This window comes from Poecilia mexicana, unplaced genomic scaffold (assembly GCF_051168715.1).
Source record: "Poecilia mexicana isolate PSO_F unplaced genomic scaffold, ASM5116871v1 scaffold_12, whole genome shotgun sequence".
Taxonomy (NCBI): Eukaryota; Metazoa; Chordata; class Actinopteri; order Cyprinodontiformes; family Poeciliidae; genus Poecilia; species Poecilia mexicana.
Window position 1 is genome coordinate 11,427,311 of NW_028263381.1, and position 21,193 is coordinate 11,448,503.

Consider the following 21,193-nt stretch of genomic DNA (forward strand, 5'->3'; position numbering starts at 1 on the left):
TCCCCAGCCTGGTGGGATTCCACTGTTGTGTTCTGCTCAATAATCCAAATCCTTTAAGTCCCACTCGGCCCACTTCAGTCCTTTGATTGTTCCTTTTATTTTTTATTGCATTTAACTCCATTTTCATAATCTGATGCACTGCACAGCGTGTGCTAGGGAAGGAAAACACAAGTGCCACACACTGTTCTTCTATGGTCATTCAGATTACAACCACTAGTCTTTAATCCGTAAAGATGGCTTTGTCTGTGCTCAATTTAAAATGGAAATTTTCAAAGACATTTCTCTGTAGATGCTGTCCACTGAGTGAACTTCACTCAGTAGAACTGTATGTAACTAGTAACACAATGCATTAGCTAGTTAATACACTCTCCTGCATACCTGATATGAGTTAACTTAATTAGTTGCAAGTTGATTTGCTCTCACAGATGAATCCTTTTATGCTTTTCCAGCCATTTGCCTCTGACCCAACTATTATGAGACTTGGAAGAAACATTAAATCTGAAATGATATCGTTTCATTCATAAAATCGTAAAGTCTCACAGTTCAAACATTAGTTATATTTTCTAGGTTTTGATATGAAAACAAATTTACCCTTGTGATTTAAAAATATTTTGTTTTTCCATTTCATTCAACTTTAGATAATGCCCAACGTTTCAGGAATTCAAGTTCTACTTAAAGTCAAACTAGTAAAGTGGAATAAAAAAGACAATGAGACAACTAAATTAAGCTACAGTAAGTTTGAACTACGCCTATTGATTATTTGAGAATTCTTTGAAGGAATCTGAAAATCACTTCCAAAACAAATGCAGAGCCAGTGCAGAGACTTTGAAGTTGCAGTGATGTGAATCCTTTCGCTGGTCTCTAAGTGTTCAGACAGTATAATTTTAGAGTAATTATAGCAGAGAAGTCCAGGAAGTAGAACATTGCAGCACTATTCTTTGCAAATAATCAAACCAAAAGCTTCTGTAAGAAACAGTAAGAAACAGACTTTGACGTCATTCTTGATCTTATCGATATCTCTGTTGCACCAGACAACACTTATTTATGTTTTAAGAATATTTTAGCCACATGCTACCGCTTTTCATTAAAGATCCAGCTTTTAATTTTTTATCCAACATGACCGTAAATATTATATTGCATTAATGCAGCTATCCTCACCAGTCCGAGTTTAGTGGTGTTTCCTTTACCCTGCATTTAGTTGTTCTTTATAAATCGCTAGTGATCAAGTGAAATGTCGAGTTTCTTTATTTCTGCTGTTTCGTGTGGAAAAGGATAAGAAAAAAAAAATGCTGAAGGATTTATGCGAGACCAAATGGATTGAATACTATAATTATATATTACTCCGAGAGAGTTTTGGCCCTGTCTGTCAACTGCATCCACACCTCCTCGTCAATCCCTCCTCCTGATCGCCTGATGCCAAGGGTAAGATATACATCTGTCTAATTTCTTGCTTGTCAGCCCACCATCTGGTACAGTATCAGCAATAAAGGCAGAAAAAATGGCATCCCACTTCAGTCTCCCCCTCTCTCTCTCTCTGTCTTTCTCTCTCTCCCTCACTTCCTCTCTCTCTCTCCCTCTCTCTCTTTTTCCCTCTCTCTTCCTTTCTGTCTCTTGCTTTTCTCTCTCTCGCACACATACAGTGTAGAGCTGCTTGCTAAAGTTACTGAGGTCAAATGTTGTGATGATGGTGAAGATAAACTTGGTTTTTCTGGTCTACTTTGATGGATGTTATAAAAATAAAGGAATCCCCGATGACTGCAACTCAGCCATCAACACTTTTAAATAATAAATAGCTGTATATTTCTGATATTTCTAAAAGTATTGAAAAGTTATTATTAGCCTAATAGTTATACTAATGTTTTATGTAAAGGCAAACATAATAAAACACTATCATAATTTAAAAAAAAATAAAAAATACTATATTTTATCCTTGTCTGTTCTTTTTCATGCTAACATAATTTCTTCTTTTTATCCAAAGTGGCCATTGTGACTACATGCACCATGCTGATAGAAAGGGTCAAAGTTAAACATACATGATCATAGCTTTTACATTAGAGTAGCTTTAGCTTTTTCCAGTTCATTATTTGGGGCTTCCACTTATGCAATATGCAATGTTTGATTCATTGTGCCTACCCTCATCAGCATCATTTTGAGTCCTGGCAACCAACTATTTTCAGATATTAAGTTATGAACACAAGCATTACATTAAATAACAGACCAAACATCAGTCACTTTTCTTCTTCAGTCTGACTGTATGGCTTCATGTGCAGGGCAGTGCAGTTTTGTGGGTACCACTATCCAGAAATCTTATCTATAAGTAGCACATCAGATATGTTTTCTATTTTCATACACTTTTAAAGGGAAATGGGGGCTCGGCTTGTGATGCATCGAGTTTAATCATTTTAATGCAGGCTTTTGTGCATCACAAGGGACTGACTACACCAAAGTTAATGTCTGATACATATGGTGTTTCTTGATGTGTGTTATTGTTTTTACTTTCTTTGGAAAGTGACCTTGATTTCCATGAAATATGATTCTTATTGCAACACAAATATATTCTGATTCAGAATGCATGTGTCAGTAATATAGTAAAGGTATTTTCTGGGTCTACTGTTGTCTCTCCCTGTCTATTTATTTTGTCAAGTATTTTTATCTTTTTCATTAATTTTCAGAATTTTGTCAGTCTAAAAAATGGACACCATTCATGCACAAATCACCAATGCTAAATATTAGCAGTTTTTGGCAGTTTGCTGTTGTTTTATTGGTTGTTTTGCCACCCTGGTTTTTGCGTTTTTGGCCACAGCAACATCATCATATCAATTGACAAATTGCTTTAAATTTTTTGCCATCTGAATTAAGAATGCTATGTGTAAATCAGCTGTTACTTAAATTTGCAATTGAGACTGATTTTTAGAAATGAGTCGGTGAAAGCATAACATTAGGAGTGGTTTAAAAAGAATTGCTTTGGTTATTGAAGCTTTAAACTATATGGTAAAACTGCACAATCAAAGCTCCTTTGTGTGCAGGCCATGGGGTACAAATGTACTTGTATGAATGCAGTGTAATTAGCATGTATGAAAGGCTGTCAAAAAGAAAAACCATCTCATAACTGTTATGTTATTCTCTGACGGCAGTAATAAAGAGCTGACATTGTTAATGGCTGGGTAGTCTCGTGATTGTTTCTTTTTTTGACTTGAAATGCGTTGCTGCAACATAGAGGGAAGTGAGAAAAATGCTACATAACCTGATGACAGCATGTCTGCTTAAGATGAAAGCAGTTCTACTCATTGGGTGTAATATACAGGCAGACACTTGCACCTACATTTCCTTGTAATGTGGCTTTCATTAAACTCCTAATTCTCTTGCAGGTGACAGAGACACGGACAGGGCCGCTGGGATGCAGCAGCTATGACAATTTGGACTCGGTTAGCTCGATCCTCCTGCAGAGCCCCGAGAGCAAGCTTCATCTGCAAGGTAAACAAATCAAATACAGCCCCATGCTTTCCAAGGATGTTGGACATCAGAGGGCAGCAGCCTGTTAAAATTAAAGGAGATCTGTAGTTGCACATGAAGTAGGAAAATGGTTTGTGGTTGCTGAAGAATTGAATGTCAATGCACTTTTTAATTGGCACTGGGTTTGGAATAGATTTGCTCCCGAATCCCCTCTGGGGGATTGCAGTACAATTTTCTGGTTATAGATGTCTGCTCATGTTCTAATGTGATTGTGTTCCTAAGTCTTCCTTAAAGCGCTGATCAAAGACGGGCCTAAATGCAAAACAGTTCCTTCGGTTTCAGAGCTGAAACTCCTTATAAAGGTGTGGTGCATGCAATCAGTGTAAAACATTGCCTGTCCTATTAATTCTGAGCCACATTCTGATATGTAGGAGTTTATCCAATGAACATATTATGTAAGTCAGTGTCAAAGATTGTCTAAGTTGGAAAGTAAATCATTTGCATTCGGCTCACTGGCTGTAGCAGAATTTAAGCAGCAACTTTTACTCATTTGTATGTTCTTCTCGATGAAACTTGTGTTTTAAAGGGGCAGCATAATGTTATTTTGCCTAGTGCCATATTTTAGAATAATGAAGTGATGATGATGTAAAGCTCAAAAAAGCGGATTTTACGTAACGCTGTCCCTTTTTAACACTGACACAATCAGAATAGAAATCACAAGAAAAAGAATCACATGCAGTGATAGACACTTAGAGGGGAAAGAATGACAGTTTTTAACAGCAATGATTGATCCATTTGTGTAGTTAAGTTTACATACATATTAACACCCAACTGACAGATGACAGAGTAAGGAAAGCTGTTTTTTTTATTTTTTTTTTTTTTATTATTCTCTGTGATAATACCCGTAACAGAAAGAAAAAGCTTTATGAGTTGGTTTCCAGCTAAATATTTTCTTCTTGGAGCCAAGCTCTTCTTGTTACTGAGATGCAAGGATAAACGATAAGAGATTTCCTTAAAATGCGTTTTTAAGAGCAATTATTCCTGTCATTAATTACAAAGACAGCTGGTGGTGTAACTCTGCTGAACGATAATAGTGCTCTTCAAAGCAATACACTTCACGCCAACGATGAAGAGGTATATAAACACTGAAGAGCTTTTAGGGTTTTTGCTGCCAAATAGATTTCTAATTACTTCCAGTCATTAAAATCACCTTACACTTCTCATGTTGGCATTAAGGTTGGCATATCCTCTGATCAAACTGCTAAGTCTACTTTATGATTTGAAGCTATACATTTAGCACTGGTTATTGTTGTGGCTGGAATTGTGACTTCTAGTTTTTTTCCATTATTGGTTATATCATCAAATACATGAATAAAGTGAAATAATTGGAGCTACTTAGAAGTACATTTGCAGTTTTTTAATGTAACTGGTGTACTAAGACAGGCTTTTTTGATAACATATACATTTTGTCATTAGCAGCATTATTTTTGTCTGAGGGGCTTGAGCTACATTCAGTAGCATACAATCACGGCACCACAAATAATAAGGCTGATAAATGTTTAGATATTTGTTAATTGCATCAATATTATAAAAAATACCACAAAATATTGTAATAAAATTGTAATTCAATTTCTAATTCCATTTTGCCCCTTTATGACACCATGAATTCAAATCTAGATTGTGCAAAAAAAAGTGATCTCAACTGTGTCAGGCATAAACACTCTTTGTGGTGATAAATATAATAAATGTTGACATTTCTATAAAAAGTTCTACGATTCACAAGGATTCTGATCTAATGAGATAACATGTACAGGTTCTCTACAAATAAAGAGAGAGTTAGCATTTAATGCAAGTAAAATGTTTTAGATGAATTGATTCAGAAGGAAATAATAGCTTTGCTAGTTGACAAATATTTTTAAACATCCAGAGTATTTATTTTGCACTTTTTTGATTTTAAGTGAACGTCAGGATGTGTGTTCTCTTATGTTGAGCTACATGTTAAAAACAGCTAAGATAATGGGTCACATTTGCTTCTCCTATCACCAGAATCAATACAACATTTATTCAGCAGACCAAACAAGTGCCTTCTTTTATATCGCACAAAGCATTCTTGAAAACATTGGGTCCAATGTTACAATTACAGAGACTCTTTTCACTGCCTTCACTTAAACTGATGAATAGCTGAGAAGAAATTGGCTCGAGATAAAAAAAAGTCAATTGTTCCATTCAAAAGATACATTGACAGGATAGTGTTTGAATGTTTTGCACTGAACAAAGTAAGCTTTAAAAAAAATAGCAAATAAGATAATACTTAAAAATTTGGAACTACCTCTGGACTTCACTGTGGCCCCATCTTGACTACATTTCATTCATACAAAAACACTAACAGGTTTATTGTGGCCTTTGACTGGTCTTTATAGCCAATGCCAAGAAATAACAGCTTTGACAGCATTGTCCTCTTTGACTACAGAGCATAAATGGACTTTATAGACTTTCCCTTGAGAGAGACGGAAATGGCTGGGCCCTGTGCTACTCTAATAAGCTCTAGCAGCTCTCAGCACTTCTAATGAACACCCGCCATGTGTCTCATTTACAAATGCCTATTGACCTTTTACCAGACAATTAGCTAAAATGCTAACTTTTGGCATTTAAACTGTAGGGAGGAGTCGCATCTGGCCAGTGTGGATGATCACAGATCACCAGCAGCAGTTTCTAATGTGAAAATGTGTTTTTATATGGATGACTAAATGTGTCATATTTGCCAAATATGTTTTTATATATATATATATATATTACAGTAGCAGTAAAAAGAAAACAGTAATGATGAGAAGAGGGAAACATGGAGATAGATTAAGAAACATCCACTGAATATACCCATATTTAATGCACCAAAATTATGATGTTCTATGTTTTGATATTTAATAATTCCACTTATTATGAAAAAAAGTTCACTTCATATAGTGAAAATGTATTTGTGACCTACCAAATGCATGCATTTGTTTCAACTTGTGGCTTGGCATAGTCAAATCTTTCATGCATGAACATGAGCTCTTAAAACTAACAGCTTCTAATACTGCTATTGCAACATTGAATATCCGCCTTTTAGTTTCAGTAAAGAGGAAATATGTCGTAAACACAAATCAAAAATGTCCTTCTTACACATTTCTCACTGCAGCATACTTATATTGATCACTTGCTAAGCCAGGAAGCAATGGATTTTTTTATTTTTATTTTTTAACCATGTCAAAATATTTTGTGGGATGACTGTCGCAATTCTGCAAAGTCATATTCAAATCTGTTCCAGTCCCAGTGCTACTGAATCGATGCTAATGCTACTCAGAAATTACAACAATGAACCCAATAATAGCATTAATTAATGTCTTACTATAGAGACACTGTCTGCACCGTTGAGGATTTACTTACTGTCTGATAATACAAGACAACATATTTAACTGTTTAGGGCCGCTCACCGATGATGTATAGAATTGATCATCCCCAAATGATTAATTACAAGTCCTTAACTGTGGGACAAATTTAAAATTCAGACAGAGGTCTTCAGCTACTTTTTATTTCAATAAAATATATATTTTAACTAATCTACTTGAAACATGTTACCTTTTTCAATTTCTGAAAAGATCTAATCGAGCTATAAAATTGCTACCTTGTCCTCTGACCTCTATGCTCTCATCTATCCACATTCATTCCTTAACAGATTTGTGTGGAGTTACTATGATAGTTATTATAATTTTAGAAAGCGGTTTTGCACTGCAGAACTAAATGTTCAAGTTTGTCCCACTCCTCCCTAAAATGTTCACCAGAAAGCATCACAGTATGAGTTTGGTTATGAGTGTTGCTGAAATATGCAGTAAAAGGCTACTGAAATTTGCAGGTTAGAGTAAATAATGAAATTAAATGACCTTAATATTCATAACCAATGTCCTTGTTTTATTCATAACCATTCTGGTCTTTAAAAATATGGTTGTTTGACCTCATTGTTCAGGTTAATGGTAAGGAAAAAAAAGTCTCCTTTTGCATTCAACTTTATGAAACAGCTATTGAAGAATAATATTTATTTTATGCAGTTTTCTTTTTCTGCTTGAGGAATCCTCGAGGCACGGTTAGTCCCTAATAAGTTCCGTTGTGACTGATCATTATATTTCTTCCCTTTCTTCTCTATTCTCTTGTTTTTGTTTTCTTTGCTTCTCTTCTCCTACCATTTAAGTTTATGACAACCAGAGTGAAAACTTGCCACTCTGACTGAGGAGAGTTTCTGATTCTTTTCACCCTGATGTTGGTTTTTGCCTCCAGCACTTTGCTAAGAAATGAGACTATGAGATTCATAGATGCTTTTTAGACCAAGTTTGACAGTTTCCTGACTGATTTAAGATTTTTAAAGCCTTTTGCACAGCAGTCGAGCTCCTCCGCTTACACTGGTGAGAGACTGCAAAACAGGAAGTGAGAACAGGCTGCGTTCCAACCAGTCGGTTGCTTGATGTATAGACCCACACTCTGACTTAAAGTTGGCAGACACAAAAGTATTTTGGTGTGCTGAATCAGGTACTGATGCATTTTTTCTTGTCAGTGCTTAGAGCCATGCTTTTAATCATAATCACATGAAGTTTCCATGGTGACACATCTCAGACTATTTTATCTGCTTAAAGCTTTTGCAGCAGCATTCTCTGGTTACTTTAATTCACATAATACATATTTTTTTCAGTTTAACACTGATGCACATTCTTTATGAATTGCAAAAAATGAAAACTTGAAATATAATAAATCTAGTCTTTTTAATTGCTCAGTTATATAGGAGGATCTTATTGGTATGTTAAAAATCACATGAGTTGCAACAAGGATGCAGTAATAGAAAACACCCCTAGATTTGTTCCAGTAATTAAACATTTAATCATGGTGTTTCCCTTTGCTGGTTTGATTTATTATTATTGTCATTATAATTTTTTTTTTATTATCTTTTTTTACTGCAGTTTGTTCACTGATATACCCACATAAGACTCTAGAACTATGCTGTGAAGTATTTCCTGTAATGCTCACTATGATCAAGCTTTCCTATCCTCACTGTGATGGAATTTGGTGTGGAAATACCACAGACAGGACTTTGAATTAAAAGGCAAGAAATAAGCAACTTTCTGAATGTGGTTGCCTTAGATATTTGACTATGCTCTCTCCCACATACACAAGTTTTATGAAAGGAGAAAGTGTTTCCTTTGTTCTCACTCCTGTGGTTTTGTTTTTGTGAGTTGGTGGTACTGCGAGACGCAGATAACACAGTGAATCTGACGCTACCTAGATATTCTCTTTGCTTTTACGTAGATAGGTGCAGATGATAAATGTATGCTTTGTTCCACCCATAGGGGAGATTTGTCTAGGAAAATGTGCCCTAAACAACGCTGCCACCATAATTAAATACACTGCAAACAGTGAAAATACATGCTAAACTCTGACACCACAATAAAAGCAAAAAATACACATACTGCTCAGTAAAAACATATATTCCACTTTACCGCACTAGATTTAGTTTAGAATTTTGTAGTGGTTTCCGGCATCAAGTGAACAGCCACATAGCCTAAAATCAGATATTGCTCCTTGGTCACATGGCTTTGGTATGTAAAATGTTTGGCAAATATTCCTTGTGCTATTTACCACTATTTATCACTCATCTCCCTACTCCCATTTTTTTATCCTTGACAGCGTCACAAACACTGTTGTAAGATTTAGCAATATTTTATCTATTAATGCATTAAAGTTTGGAAAATATCCACTGTCCCCAAACTTTTGTCATATTTCTTCATCTTCTAACCACAAGCTTCCATTTGTTTTATTAGATATTTTTTAGTATTTATTTTTTTGCTTTTTATGAAAGATCAACACAAAGTGGCACATAGTGAAATGGAAGAAATATAATATAGGGTTTTCCAAAAACTCTAGCATGCATAGTACTAAACCCCCTTTTATTATCATTCCCCCTCAATATAATACAGTGCAGCTAATTGCCTCCAGAGAAAACATAATTAGTAAGAATAATCTATATCTATGTAATTTAATCTAGGTACAAAAGCAGATGTTAGAGTAAGACCTTTCTAAACAACACATTAATAAACAAACAGCATTGTGAACACTAAGGAAGACAACAGACAGGTCAGTTCATAAGGTATTTATCAGGGTTTTTTTAAAGAAGAAGTTTGTGGTTTTGAACATCTCACAAAGTACTGTGCAATCCATCACTTGGTAAACGAAACTGTTCACCAGAATTGCAAACACTCCAAGACCTAGCCGTCCACCTAAGCTGATCTGTTGGGGAAGGAAAGCATTAATCAGAGAGGCTAGCTGAGCAGTCAAGAGGCTTGTGGGAAGTCTGGAGGAGCTGTAAAGATCAACAGCTCATGCAGGAGAATCTGTTAGTCATGCACTCCACAAATCTTTCTTTTATGAAAGAGCAGCAAGAAGAAAGCCATTGCTGAAAGAAAGCCATAAAAGAGTCCAATTTAAGGGTTACCACAAACCATATGGGAGACACAGAATACATGTGTAAGAAAATGTTTTGGTCAAATGGGGGCAAAATGCTGTGCAGAGGAAACCCAGCACTCCAAATTACCAGGAACAAACAACCCCCATGGTGACACATGATGGTTGCCGTAAAATGTCTTGGTGATGATTTTCTTTCGCAAGAACAGAGAAGTTCAGAGTTTATAGGACTGATTGAAATAAATACAGGGCAATAAGAAGAAACCTAGAAGAGTCTAAGATTTGTAATCAGGGTTTATCTCTTGTCAGAACACTGAACCCAAACATATGCTGAGCTAAAATGAAGCGTTTTCGATCAAAGCTTAGTGTATTGAAATAACTCAAATTCAGACCAAAATCCAACAGAGAAACTGTGGTTAGGCTTGAAGTTTGAAGTTTGCTGTTAAGTAACACACCATCCAACCTGACTTGATTTTTTTACAGATAATAATGTAAAGTAATGTAGCATTTTCCTTCCATTTCACAATTATATACCGATTTCTCTTGATGTATTATGTCATAAAAAAATTACATACAATTACATGAAATTAATATAACACTGACAAAAATGTATGGTTCCAATATGACAAAATTCAGAACAGTTCAAGGGGTGTGAATACTTTTGCAAGTTCCTGTAAATCCTACTAATGCATATTTTCAGTTTTGGATGTTCAGTATGTAATGCCATTTTGGAGTACCGTCATGTTGTCCTTGTTGTCTGGGATGTTATATGGTTTAAAATTCCATTGTTCATTAATTATTTTGCAAGTCCAAAACTCCCCCACATATTTAACTTAAATGGATAGCAACCAATTTCCTTGAATTAGTCATGTAGATGATTGTATTCGTTTTTTTTTTGTTTTTTTGTTTTTGTTTTTTTCTAGCTTGTTTATTCTGCTTCGTTTGATCCACATGAAAGATCTGCACAATTTAGCTTTACAGCTGTTGGGAATTAGATAAACTTTTAGTCTCCCGCATTAATTTGTTCTTTATTTGTTTGTCCTTTCTCCAGGCTAAAGCTTAGAAACCTGATGATATTGCATTTGGCTGGATTCTCACTTTCAGTCTCCACTGAGACCGACAAGTAAAAATAGCTTATCGAGGACTGAGAATGAGTTGAGAGAGGGTATTAGCACACGGTTAAATGGTCGGGATTTTCATGGGTTTGTAAAACTCTTTGTAAAAGCCTATGTTTTTTTTTTTTTTTTTTTTAGGGATTAAAAACAAAAGGAGTTTCATTTTTATATTTTCCTGACCCCTGAGAAGTATCTTTGTAGCATTTGTAGGGAAATACATTTTAGCTGTTACTTTTGAAATTGAGGTATTTTAAATCAGAATATTAAAACATATTTCTTTACTTTTTTTTTTTTTTCAGAAGCAACAGACAAACTGAGTACTGGAGGTGATTATTTGCAAATTGGTTACATATATTAGCTCCACCACGGAAAGATAAAAGGCCCCAGAACCTCCACAAGCCATTACCCTGTGAGGACCCTATCATCCCCAGTGTGGCTGTCATAAATTAGCACCAAAACAAAAGCAAACTAATTTGCCTCTTTCAATCTCCGACGCCTGCTTTTCTCTTTTCTCTTTTTCCAGTCTCCTCAAGAGCCTATCTTGGAAGAGCCATGAGCCTATCTTGGAAGATTTATGAATATGTTAGAATAGCCTGAGCCAACAGTTTTCAAAGTGGGAAAGTGAAAATAAATTAAACTGGCCCTGGCGAGTCATGCAGAGAGTGATGAATTGGATACTCATTGCTATGTTCCTCAATGCATGTCCCTTTTTCAGAGTGAAAAATGCTGTAAACAGTTTGGGAAAGTAAAATAAACAGACAAATCAATTGGGTGTTTCTGTGATGGACTTGTTGAGGATTTGATGTGCAGACGGGAGTATCAGTAAACAAAAAGCTTTTGGTTAGCAGGGAATTATTTACTGATGACAAAATATTTGATGCATAACATGAAGAGCAAATATTGGATGAGGAAAAAAGAAAAATAAGCCCAGGCATTTTATCAACGTCCATGTTTTTTTTTTTTTTGTTTTTTCTTTGGTTCTTTCCTAAAGTGTTCTCTCTCTTGATAAACTTATTTGAAAGCTTATCAAACAATTAAACTAAAAGGATTTTAGTTTCTTTTTTTTTTTTGTAGATTTAGACACTTTGAAATGACAAGCAATCAGTTTATAGAAACATGTTTGCCTTTAGGCTACATATTTTGTACCTATGCAGGATTTTCAACATGCACAGCATCAGCAACATTCTCTTACATTTATAAATGAGTTTATTATTAATATATATTTTTTGACTGTCCTATAAATATGCACATTTCACATGGGGTTTATTTATTTAGATAGCTTTGCAAAAAAATTAATTTTGTATTTAGAAAAAAAATGCCTTTATGATCAATTGAAAGTAAAGTGACCATGATTTGTGACATCAGAAAAAGTTCCTAATTAAGAAGAATTCTAAGTATTGAAATTAAGTGTATTTAGCTAATATGATGAAAGTTTGACACCGAAAAAAAAAAAAAAAAAAAAAATCTGATCTTTAGATCTCTTTATTTTCCGGGGGAGTTCCAAGGGTTGATACTTTTCTCCTTACATTTGGGAAGCATATAGAGTTTTCAGCTCATTATTTTTTGAAAAAAAAATCTCTAATATATTATAAACCCCTGTTGAAAACATGAGAACATATTTCTTTATTTAACTTAGTCTTGGACAAGCTTGATCATAAATCACACATTTTTTTTCCCCTCCTCCGTTTGCTGCATCCTGTGATTTCTTCAGATGGCCTTTAATTTCCTGTATCAAACATAAATTTTTATTTCCAAATTTTAAATTAGAAATTTAGTAATCCTTATTTTTAATGTTGAGTGGCTTTCATTAGCACTTTATTGCATATCCTGGTGGAATTAAAACTTGCATTTTTAAAGGATTTCACAATCAGGTTACAATATAGTTTAAACTGCAGTCGCATCTATTTAAGTTAATGTGCAAGACTTTGCTTAGAATTAAGTTTTGTCCATTCTGATCAAAGCGTGAAGATAAACACTAATACTGCGTTTAGGGATATGTGATATCTTCTCTGTGATAACTCTGGGCTTTTGATCTGAGATGTGCATAAAGCACACAGTGACACTTTGAGGACAGTTGTGTCTGTTCTAGCTCAAATGGAAATGTCAGAGCCTGTCATATGTCTCTCCTCCCCCACTCTCTGGGCTTCTTGTAAAACATGTGATTTCTGCAATAGCTCACGGAGGCTGTGGATCTACGTGTGTGCATGTGGGTGCATGGTTTCAGTCCGTGTGCCTATTGTGAGACAAGTACAATAATCTTGCCAGTCGAGGTCTACCGCTACTGCTGTGAGGGGACACATGGCAACACATGACGGAACAGCTTGAACACTGAATGAGCAGCCAAAGGCAATCACATTCCCCACTATACACCAAAGCATTGTTTTTCAATACAGCTAATACTGAGTGAAGCTGCAATTTGTGAATTTAACATTACTGCACGCATCTTGAGACCTGCATTATTGTTTAGAAGTGCAAAAATTTGATTTGCCACATAGTGGGGGACCACATTTTGTAAAGAGGAATAAAAGTAATCATTCACTTATTTTTCTCTAACTCAACATGTATATCTTGGTTTTCAGGGTGCAAAATATCAGGTAATAATTCAGCGCCATGGAGGTCTCGTTTACCTCTCTACTTCTCCTGCCCTTCACAATCGCATTTGTTCCAACATGCAATTTCAGCATTTTGTTTTTTATACGGCAAACACAGCAAACCAAAAGCCAAGATTATTTCCTAGGTAATTGATGCTCTTACTGTGATTGCTACACCTGGAAGATAAAAATATATAAGCTCAGTTTCATCAAGACAAAAGCTGAAGTATGGTGCAAAAGTTTTAAACCATGCCTAATTTGTTTTAGTTTGCTTCCAAACTGGCAGGCATTTATATAATCTTTTAAGTGTTCTCCAGTCTAAAGCAGATTTATCTTTTGGGGCCTTTTCAGTTTATTGTTGTCTTGTCTTTGTATCAATGACACTGTATGTTGCTGTATGTGCTTAGACATGAGCAAAATGGATAAGTAGACGGCAAAAGAAGAATGTGTGTCCTACAGTAGGTGAATATTAGCTAGATCAGTGTTTTCATCTGGAATAATATTGGTATTTCACATTACTGATATTTTTCGCTTTATTTGTGCCTATTGACAGCACACACGTGATTTAGTTTATCTCAAGATTTTCCATTTGTTGAATTTTGATGGAGTTGATGCCAATGTTATTGCCACCTCCTGGCAGGACAAAGCCATTGTTGTGTTTTTGCCTGGAATCAAAGAGAACATGTAGCTTGAGACTTTTTTCTTTTCAAAATAGTTGGAAAAACTATCCATATTTTTAAGATCATAGAAATGCATCATAAAATTGTCACCCCCCCCCCAAAAAAAAAAAAAAAAAATAATAATAATAATAATAATCACAAAATGTTTCCATCTACATCAACTACCTTTGCTGGGTGGCCAATTTGTACCATTTTTAAGCTGCAGTCAAGGGCAACACAAAATTATTCCGATGGCTCCGAATGGCAGACTGCACTTAAAACATCTCTGGTTTAGATCAAGCACATATTTATGTTTGCTGTTATTACTGCAACAAAAAGTAAAATCAGGGAGACTGATATGAAAAAAAACCCTACAAGCCACGCATTTCACTTTATTTTTTGCATACATATAAACATAAGATCTACATAAATTATGAATGTTCCTTTCGCTTTGCATTAATGTGTTTTATCACATAAACCACAATTGAATGCAACAAACAAAATGTGAAAACAAGGGTGTGAATAGTTTTGCAAGATGCTGTGTGCATCTGTTTGTGTTTTCCGGCTCCCTCAAATACATTCCTTTTCTGAGCACAAGGATTCTATAAAAATCCTAAAACTAAACGGGACATTTTACAAAAAGAAACAGAAAGCATTATTCCAACAATAAAACTTCCTGTTCCACAGGAATTTTCCAAATAAAACTATTACAAAATTGTGAGTCAACAGTCCTCTTTGACAACACAAGCTTCTGCTTACTCGAGTGCTTAGAGCACTTATGATAATCTACGATAATCTACTCTGCACTGACACACCACACATTATCTGTTTGAATGCTAAGTACAGCTCATTCTGAACTTTAAAAAATGCTAACATATTCTGAGAGCTCAGAACAGCTCCAGTGGAACATGTTATCCTCTGTCTGGCCCAATACACACACCTCACACTCTATACAAAAAAAAAAAAAGAAAAGTGGATAAATAGCTTCTTCAGCTGCATTTCTACCTCATACGTAAAGACAAGGAGTCTGCATGTGAAAACTGGCAAATGCAGCAACATTTTAAATTATGTTCCCCTTTCACATCAAGGATGTATTATCAACAAGAAAGCCTGTGCAACCGTGAACATAGGAGTCTCTTTTGTCCAAAGCTTTTTGGAATGGTGTTATAGCTGCAACAATAACCTCCTGTGGTAATTTAATGCCCCCATTGAGGTAACGCACTTTATTGCACCAGTGGATTAAGTAATGATTATTTTGTGAAATTGCAGCTACACAATGGTCAATTAATCTTTAATGAAACTGTAACTTATGAGGCGGAACATGGTATTCCAGTAAGTAGGCAAATGCTTGCCAAAGCAGTTACAAGCCTCAGTTGTGGCCTACACTCCCTATCTGTCACTATGTAAAAAAAAAAAAAAAAGATGAAAAAGCACACATGAAAGAGACATAATGAAAAGGCAAAGTCACCATTCGCTTTTAGCATTCATAGAACGTTTGTGGGTCCATATCCATCAAAATATGAGAAGCAAAATCTATCAGCTTATATGCAATATGATTATGTGCCGTTTTGCAGCGCTATTTATTTAGAGCAAGCTAGGCATCTGTATTGAAGAGAATTATTTGCACTGACAGAGCATGAAGTTGGAGGTTATCAAATAGCAGCAAAGCTGCTGCAATATGTACCTTTCATTTCATCATCTCCCCTTAAATGATGGTAAGTGTAACACCTATACTCCAGTATCTAGTGCTTCCCCCAACACATGCCTGACTCATAATCCAATAAACTAGCTTTATGGTTCAATCATTTTCAATTTTGTCACATGTTATTGCGCTAACCTAGAAAAGCTTGCTAAGTCACAAGACAAATGTTTTTTATATCTGATTGGTTTCTCTCTTTATTTGTAGTCTGCGGGCTCCCATACTTTTGCTCATTTTGACAATGCTCTAACAAATGTTGATAGATTTACGTTTATTACGTGACATCATTTCTGCATAGTAGCAGACAGGGCAACGCAGGGCATGAATTTTCTGATATCTGAATGCGCACTCAGCAGGAGAAAATGTAGGGGAGAGCAGAAGAGGTGAAGAAACGGGAATGAAGAGAGTGAGTGATGGAGTGAATGGGAGCCAAAGGATGATGGGGGAAGTCAGAGGGCACATGGATGTGTGTGGTAGGAGTAGCAGTGAGTGTAATGAAGTAAGACAGTAGAAGATGTGTACAAAGACGGAGTAAGAAGCAACGAGAGACGCAAAGGAAGAGAATGGACAGAAACACAGAGAGCAAAGGAGAGTGAAATACAAGAGATTGCAAGACCAATAGAGTTGAGCTGAATGTCAGCCTCTCAAATGGTTTCTTCTTCAGTTCTTCAGCACTGACACACCAATATAAAAAAAAAAAATAAAGTATGTGTATGTATTGGTAGAGCTGGGGTATGCAGTGTAGTTATACAGATAAGGAAATGGGGGGAGGGTCTCGTGGTGGGAGCGATCGTGGCGTTGGGGGAGCACTGAGGCAATCGGTGTTATTGTGCAGGCGGCCGCTGGCACCAGCACTGTCAGGGAGCAGCGTTGATCCGTGAACTTGCCATCTGGATTTTCCCACAAATCACATTAAAGTTTCAAGCCCAGGAATACATCAAGCTAAATGAATATTGGATCCAGACAAGCCTGATGGAGAAAAAGCCCTGGGCAACCAAACTCTTTTGTGGTCAGACATGATCTATCCATCCTCTTTACTTGCTCCATCCCTGCTTCCTTCTGTTCCCTTCATCACTGATGGGCAGGGCTTCTGATGAGGTGTGGGGGATAGAAGAGATCCCCACACCTCATTATGCAATGCATACCTCTTTTTTTATAAAAAAAAAAGAGGTATGCATTGTAAGAAGACTTTTAGTGCAAGGCGTAGGGGCTGTGTTTGAATAGCTGCAAGTGGAAGAATTCCTTTGAGTAGTCTCTGATTTGATCTTATAAACAGATTTAAATAAAGACCGTCTGAACTCCGAGCTTTGAGAATAAATACAAAACTTTTTTTTTTTTCCATGAACAACCAAAAACGCACTATGTGTTACTTCTCTTAAGAGGCTGTCATCATGATGATGACTATTGAAGTGTTCTGTTTCAGACCCAAACCATTAAGGCTTTCATCTGTTTCTGAATTACCCACTGAAATGTTCAGCGTTTGTTTGTGGGTGAAAATAAGGAGGATTAATTGCTGCATGCAAATGCATAATGAGATACCATTTGACTCCTTGACAACACCCTGAAAATGATTCATGTGTACAATATGAAATTATATGCTTACTTTTCCTTTCATTTCAGCCACATTAAGTTGACTTTGCATAAGTGGATTCCGCCTTTCACCCGAAGGTGAAAATAAAATGTGAGCAGGAGGAATAATGTAATTATTCATCATTCAATAACATGTTGTGTCCTAGTTCTTGGTTGCATATGTTTTGTACTGAAGCACAGTTTGTCTTCAAGGAAAAGCTATTAAGAAAATACGGTCTCGCCAAGATGTTGTTTCATATGAGAAGGAAAAATCTATTTAGTTCTTTTCCAATCCAGTGGCTTGTAGAGTAAGGGATTTATTTTTCCCGGTCTGAACTGAAGTGAAAGCCTGAACTGTAAGATGTCCAAGCTTTAATTCGGTGAGATCCCCAAAGGGATATGGATTGGCTGGGAGTCTTAAGAATTATTAAAAGTTTGTCATTGATACTGAAGAATGAGCAGCTTGAACTCTGAAACTTTAAATGAACCTTTAAATCACAAATGAGGCTATTACATAAATATCAGCTAAATATGTCAAAGCCCAGCATCAGGCTTTCCCATTCCTTGTGACATTATATGTGACTCGCCATAAACAGCTCAAAGAAAAGAGATGAATTCTTTGAAGGCGCATACTTCAGAAAAAATAACATTGACTGCTTAAAACATAGACGTGAAAGGAGGGATGGCAACTACGGGAGTTGTCCCAGATCTGGGGAAATCAGAACTTCAACCATCAAATTATGCTCAAGATTATTCATTTCAAAACAGGCCAATTTGTGAAGAAATTGGGCATAATCCCAATATTTAAATTGCATGAAACTGTTTCTTTTTTTGTATTACTTCAATAAAACTCAAAATGTATTTTCTATATAAAGAATGTGGTTGTTCCATTTTAAATTTTTGTAGTTTTGCATGCTAAAAATGTGCTTTGTAGGTCTAAACATGAATATATAAACCACATTTTGGGGAGGATTTTGTGCAGTGATGTCTGGAGTATTTCTGTTGTTTTGACACAACCTCATATTTTATGGTACCTATGTGTTTTTTTTTTTTTTTTGGGTATATGGTGTAAAATGCCCTATGTTCTGCTTCGTCAGGATGGGGTACGTTACTTTTCCATCACACCCTCATTTCATTTCATTTCATTTCATTTCATTTCATTTTAGTTCCTATTTAATGATGTTATAATGATGTTATAACTTCTGAAGGACCCTTGTGGTTCAGTTGGGTATTTACAGTTTATATAAAACACTGATAACTTTTATGGGTCACGAGAAAACCTGGTAAAGACCTCAGATCTTTAAAACTCTGACTACCAAACTAACTTCTTTCCTGTGTATAAATGCTGCTATCCTTTGTAGAAAAATTTGCTTACACATATAACACAAAATATTAACATGACCTGATGACATATTGATTCCCCATTAATTATTCATCATTCAATGAACTGATGATTTATGATTTCCCATAAATCATCAGTTTCCTGAAGATTTATGGGAAATCATCAGGAAATATTTACATACAATTTCTCATTTTCTGTTTTTTTGACTCTATATTACATGAAGAAAGTTAAACAAAGTTTTTCTCAATCATGTATCTAGTATATTGTTAAAAAAAGAAAGAAAAATGGGGTTTGTCACTTTTTTTAAGCAAAACTTCACTTTTTTTTTTTTTGTTGTTTGTTTCAGGCCTTCAGGTCATATTCCCAGAATACCTGCAAGAGAAATTTGTCCAGTCAGCTCTGAGCTACATCATGTGCAACGGAGAGGGTGAATATGTGTGCCACAACAACCAGTGCATCTGTCAGTGTGCTGATGACTATCCCCAGTGCAACTGTCCCATCACTGACATCCAGATCATGGAAAACACCCTGCTGGTGATGTCTGAGTCCTGGGCAGCCTCTTATAAAGATTTTGAAAACTCTGGTAAGCTGAAAACTCCTACAAAATAGTTTAACCTGGCTCCCCTCTGTGATTATCAAAAGACTTGAAGTTTGTTTGTTATTCCTTTTACAGGCATTTTTATTTATTTTTTTATTTTTTTATTTTGTGAGAGCTTTTTAAGTATGGAAAAAAATAAAAACATGCACATAAGATGCAAAAGATGCAGAAAAAGGGTTATCCTGTAGAGGCTTCTGTTTTCAACAAAAAGTGATGAAAATACATGTCAAATTTGGACATTGTGGAAAGAATGTAAATATTAGTTTTTAGAGCATTGCTGCTCCAAGGCAGCACCTATGTCTCACTCTGATTAATAAGTTAAATATCAGTGTGAATTGAAGGGGTTCCTAGTGTAAACTCCTTGAGACACATATACATACATGTTAATGTTCAACAAAGTGAAATGACTGAGTACAGCAAAGAGAAAAGATGTAGAGTTGTAGAAATTAATTTGCATTGTAGTGACATTTATTACATTTCTGGGAATCAATAGTCAGTTGTTTCAACACTGCCTCTCTAGGGATATGTTCTTTAGGTTCAGAAAGAAGATGATCTCACACTGGACATGACACATCCATTGCTTGGTAATCCTATCAGAAGGCAAGAGCTTTGACAGTGTAAACTCCCTGGCTGTGAGGACAGCTGCTGCTGCTGCTGCTCTGGCTAGCTGTGTGGTCTGAGGCTCACTAATGTTCTGGCAGCTGCTTGGGATGAAGCTGGTGTGATATTATTTTGTGGTATATGAAAGTATATATTGGGCTTTTGGCAACTAAAATAAAAAAACAAAAAAAACAATCAATAACCTTGACAACAATATTCACATTTCTGTTTCGGCTTTAAATGTCTCAATGATTTTAAAAGGGAATTATTAGATGTGACAGACGCCCCACCGTTGCTTCACGGGAGTAGCCCAGTTTCTCCAGTGACAACACGTTCATTGTGCATACTGTGCCAGTTCACAGTGCATGCTAAATTGCTGCATGCTGTTAGTGTTTGTTGAATTGTCTCCCCCGTTATTACAAAAAGACACACACTGCACTCACAATGACACGTTGCGCAATGGTTATCACAGTAATCACAGCTAAAGTCTATCTCGGTTTGTGAGATGTTCATGTGAAGAGCAATGAAACTAGTTAACTACTGCAAAGCATGCAACAGAGAGACAGACAGACTGACAATCTTTTGACCAAAGGGAATTGTAGAAAGTGCCAAGATGTTTGAAACGATTTCTATTTTTTTGAAAAACAAACATTTGTGAATATGATTTTTTTTCCCCCTACTAAATAAATATACTCAAAAATTGGCATCCTCTAAAATTTTCAGGGTGATATTTTTCTACTCCAATGTGAGCTTTTTTCAAGGCTTTATCTACGCCTTTGCCAGAGTTTCCAGCAAACTGGTGGCTGCCGCTATAAAGTGGCATCTGGCTGGTTATAAAAACTTTCAGTTCAAATATTTGCAACTGATGTGAGCAAACAAATTGATATGAAATGAGGGAAAAGTTAAATTATGAGTTCTAATCTTTCGACAAGGTGTGCTGGGTGGGTTCAGATAAGAACCACCATGTGGACTATTTGGTTGCTCTGTAAAGGAAAATGATACTTGAAGTCTTTGAAGCTTGTATAAAAGGGTTTGCATATCTGCCACTGGGGCACAATATGATAATGTAGCTTCTTTTTTTCATGTT

At 35.8% G+C, this 21,193-nt stretch overlaps 1 protein-coding gene across 1 annotated transcript in view; it reads left to right on the plus strand.

The window, feature by feature from the left end:
- brinp1 (BMP/retinoic acid inducible neural specific 1) overlaps nt 1–21,193 on the plus strand; it is a 62,309-nt gene that overhangs the window by 27,604 nt on the left and 13,512 nt on the right. Inside the window, exons 4-5 of the mRNA XM_088010924.1 lie at nt 3,369–3,474; nt 19,255–19,491. Of these exons, the coding sequence (XP_087867050.1) occupies nt 3,369–3,474; nt 19,255–19,491 (343 nt within the window). The remainder of the gene's footprint in view (nt 1–3,368; nt 3,475–19,254; nt 19,492–21,193) is intronic.